This window comes from Sinocyclocheilus rhinocerous, unplaced genomic scaffold, assembly GCF_001515625.1.
Source record: "Sinocyclocheilus rhinocerous isolate Xijiao unplaced genomic scaffold, SAMN03320098_v1.1 scaffold1489, whole genome shotgun sequence".
NCBI classification, from domain to species: domain Eukaryota; kingdom Metazoa; phylum Chordata; class Actinopteri; order Cypriniformes; family Cyprinidae; genus Sinocyclocheilus; species Sinocyclocheilus rhinocerous.
The window spans coordinates 212,326-215,469 of record NW_015634472.1 but is presented as its reverse complement, the minus strand read 5'-3'; the positions used below and the strand labels follow the sequence as shown (position 1 = coordinate 215,469).

General features: G+C 40.6%; 1 protein-coding gene across 1 annotated transcript in view; it reads right to left on the bottom strand.

Moving 5' to 3' along the window:
* The window catches only part of LOC107745626 (nuclear pore complex protein Nup214-like), a 60,012-nt gene that overhangs the window by 36,466 nt on the left and 20,402 nt on the right, over positions 1–3,144 (bottom strand). Inside the window, exons 22-23 of the mRNA XM_016559544.1 lie at positions 2,219–2,491; positions 1,997–2,140 (exon numbers count right to left, since the gene is read on the bottom strand). Of these exons, the coding sequence (XP_016415030.1) occupies positions 1,997–2,140; positions 2,219–2,491 (417 nt within the window). The remainder of the gene's footprint in view (positions 1–1,996; positions 2,141–2,218; positions 2,492–3,144) is intronic.

Here is a 3,144-nt window from a genome sequence, read left to right as displayed (position 1 = left end):
ATGCAGACATGGTTTTATGTTTGCGCGATGCAACGCAACGTGTAAAAAGTCAGTATAAGTCATTATAATCCGTAATTATGTCCCCACTGGATGCAACAAATGCCTCGATTATAATGGGTTTGAATGTTTTTGACTTGTCACTCCGGCCGGGACATGGCATCACACTATGGTAAGGGGCATAATATTTCCGTCACACGCTTGAGGTATTCGGCCAATCACAACGCACTGGATAGCTGGCCAATCACAGCACACCTTGCTTTTCAGACCGATGAGCTTTGTAAAAATCGACGCGTTTCAGAAAGGCGGGGCATAGAGGAGAAACAATAATGTACAGTATGTGGAAAATAATGTGTTTTTTGAACCTTAAACCGCATAAACACATTTCATTACACCAAATACACAAAATAATGTTCTTTTTAGCAACATCAAATGACCCTTTTAAATAAGTTTAGTACACATGTCAGATGCCACATCTGCACGTCCACGTGTTTTACAGCATTCAATGTGAGCAACAGGAACAGTCAATAATAGCTTAATTACATAATTATATAATGCTTTCGGGTGGTTGACATGTCACGCATGCCACACTATGATATTTTGAAAGGTATCATCAACTCAACAAAACACCCAAAGGTGTTTTACTCCAAAGAAGCATTTGCTGTTTTCCATTTGAATTAAATGTTACACATGGGACACACATTGGGCCTCGTTTACAAAAACTTACGACAGAAAATTGTGCGTATGGTTGTTTCTATGCAAAACTCGGAATTTATCAATGTGGACGTGAGCGATGGCTACGATCTCATGTCCAGTGTTTCCCACAGACTTACACTCTATGTGTGGCGGCACTTCCCCTGGGGGAAATATATATGTATATAATGTAAATATAAAACAGCAGACGGGCTTATTGAAAATACAAATTCATTCTCTGCCAGCAGAAGGCGCTTTTGGAATGGCAGAAATAGCGGTTTCCCCGGTAACGGCTGTAATAATAGCAGCGCTGCGCTCATGAACGCTACTTTATCAGGCATTATAGGAAAGATTTAATGAAAATTACATCAAAACTTTTCTGAAGACAATCGGTTCCCTTCAAAAAAAGATACATTTATATAAAAACACCTGCGTCTCGTTTTGATTTTGAAACAGTGCTCATGTTTATTCAACGAAGTCAAAGCCTTTTGGAAAATATATTTGTGGCGGTCAGTGTTTATATTGTGGCGGGCCTCCACAAATAAATCAATATATGGGAAACCCTGCATGTCAGGTCTGAACTTGAGTAGAAGTTTCAAAAAGAAGTTCTTTTTGAAGAAGAGCCTCTTCTGCTCACAAAGGCTGCATGTATTTGATGATAAACATAGTAAAAACAGTAAAATTGTGACATTACAATTTAAAATAACTGTTTTGTACGTAATGGGAAGGCTACTTTTTGATACAATTTTGGATAATTGTTTAAAAGGTGCTCCTAAAATTTTGAAAGTGCTCCTAAAAAGAAAAGTAAGCGTAGAGCCCTGATATATATATTGTAAAATGTAATTTATTGCTGTGATCAAAGCTGAATTTTCAGCATCATTACTCCAGTCTTTAGTGTCACATGATCCTTCAGAAATCAATCTAATATGCCGATTTGCTGCTCAAGAAACATTTCTGATTATTATCCATGTTGAAAACAATTGTGCTGCTGAATATTTTTGTGGAAACGTGATACATTTTATTTTTCAGGATTTTTTGATGAATAGAAAGTTTAAAAGAACAACATTTATGTGAACATACTGATGTACAGTGTCTGTCGCCCCTAGTGTACAGATGAGACTGATGTAGGCTCAATAAAAACGAATAAACAGACATCTGATTTAAAGACATTATCAAAATATTACTTCTATGCAGTTTAAACTGTCATAAACCAAAAACATCATCACTCAAATGTCATTTATCGCTGAAATGAAAGCAGTGTAAATGTGGATTTTAACACAGAGCTGTGATAGACGTGTGTTTGTACCTGGTTTTTGGCTGGTCATGTGTCTGCTGAGGGCGGCTCTTCCTGCAGCCTGAGGGGCGGGGATTGTGGTGGGCGGAGCTCCATGCTTGACTGTTTTTGTGGCTAATGCTGTGCTATCGGCACTGTCCATGTTTATCTTCGGAGCTGCAACACATTCAAGAGACGTTGTAAAGACTGTTAACAAGATGAGCAACACGTGTTCAGGTGTGTTTTGAGCCTCACCGGGGCTGATGATGGGGACGGGACCTGTCTGAACTCTGCTGAACGGACTGGACTGCATACTGAAGCCCGGCTGTATGAAGGGTGTCCGGGCCACCGCGGGGTGTCGCGGGACAGCGGGTGTCAGCACCGGGATGGGAGCCGGCTCATCCTCTTCCTCGGCCACAGCCAGCGAATCCTCGGGCTCCAGAGGCTGAGACAGAGACGAACTGGAGCTCACCTCATCCAGATCCTCATAGAACTGAGGAGACAGGAAGGCCGACCGCGACAGGTTGGCTGAGACACAGAGAGACACGGTGAGACATGATGAGCTCTTCATGTATCATCATATTTTACTACTGTTGTTCCATTAACTTTGCACAAAAAAAAAAACAAGCCTTGATGGGCCACGCTTTTATTGCAATGAAGACTCGTAGAAAGTAGGGCTGGGTAAAAAATATCGATATCTCGATATTAATCGATTCTCATTTTTTCGGAACAATATCGATTCTTAAATTCCAAGAATCGATTAGTCTAGCCTGTTTTCAGTTAATGGACGGAACACTGAAGGGCACTTTCCATCCAATATATCGCAATAAGCATTGTGCTTTGGTACTTTCAATATGAAACAAAGTCTCAGATTTCAAATTCTGTCCATTGTATTGCAGTATTCAAACAATGAATGCTGTTTTGGCGCTGTTTAATGTGGAGTGACAGATCGCGCTGTAGCGCCTCAGTTCAACAGACGCAGCAGCGCGAGGCGCATGTGAACTGATCATCTCCTCCACATTAATACCAGTTTCAGCACATAAACAATAAACATGACTAAACATCCGAAGGTAAGTTAAAAGAAAGAGTACAACTTTACAATCCGTATCCTGTCTCATGTAATCGCTCAAACAGTGTTTCCTCCGCGCAAAGACGTCAATATAACGTCTTGTAAACAATGT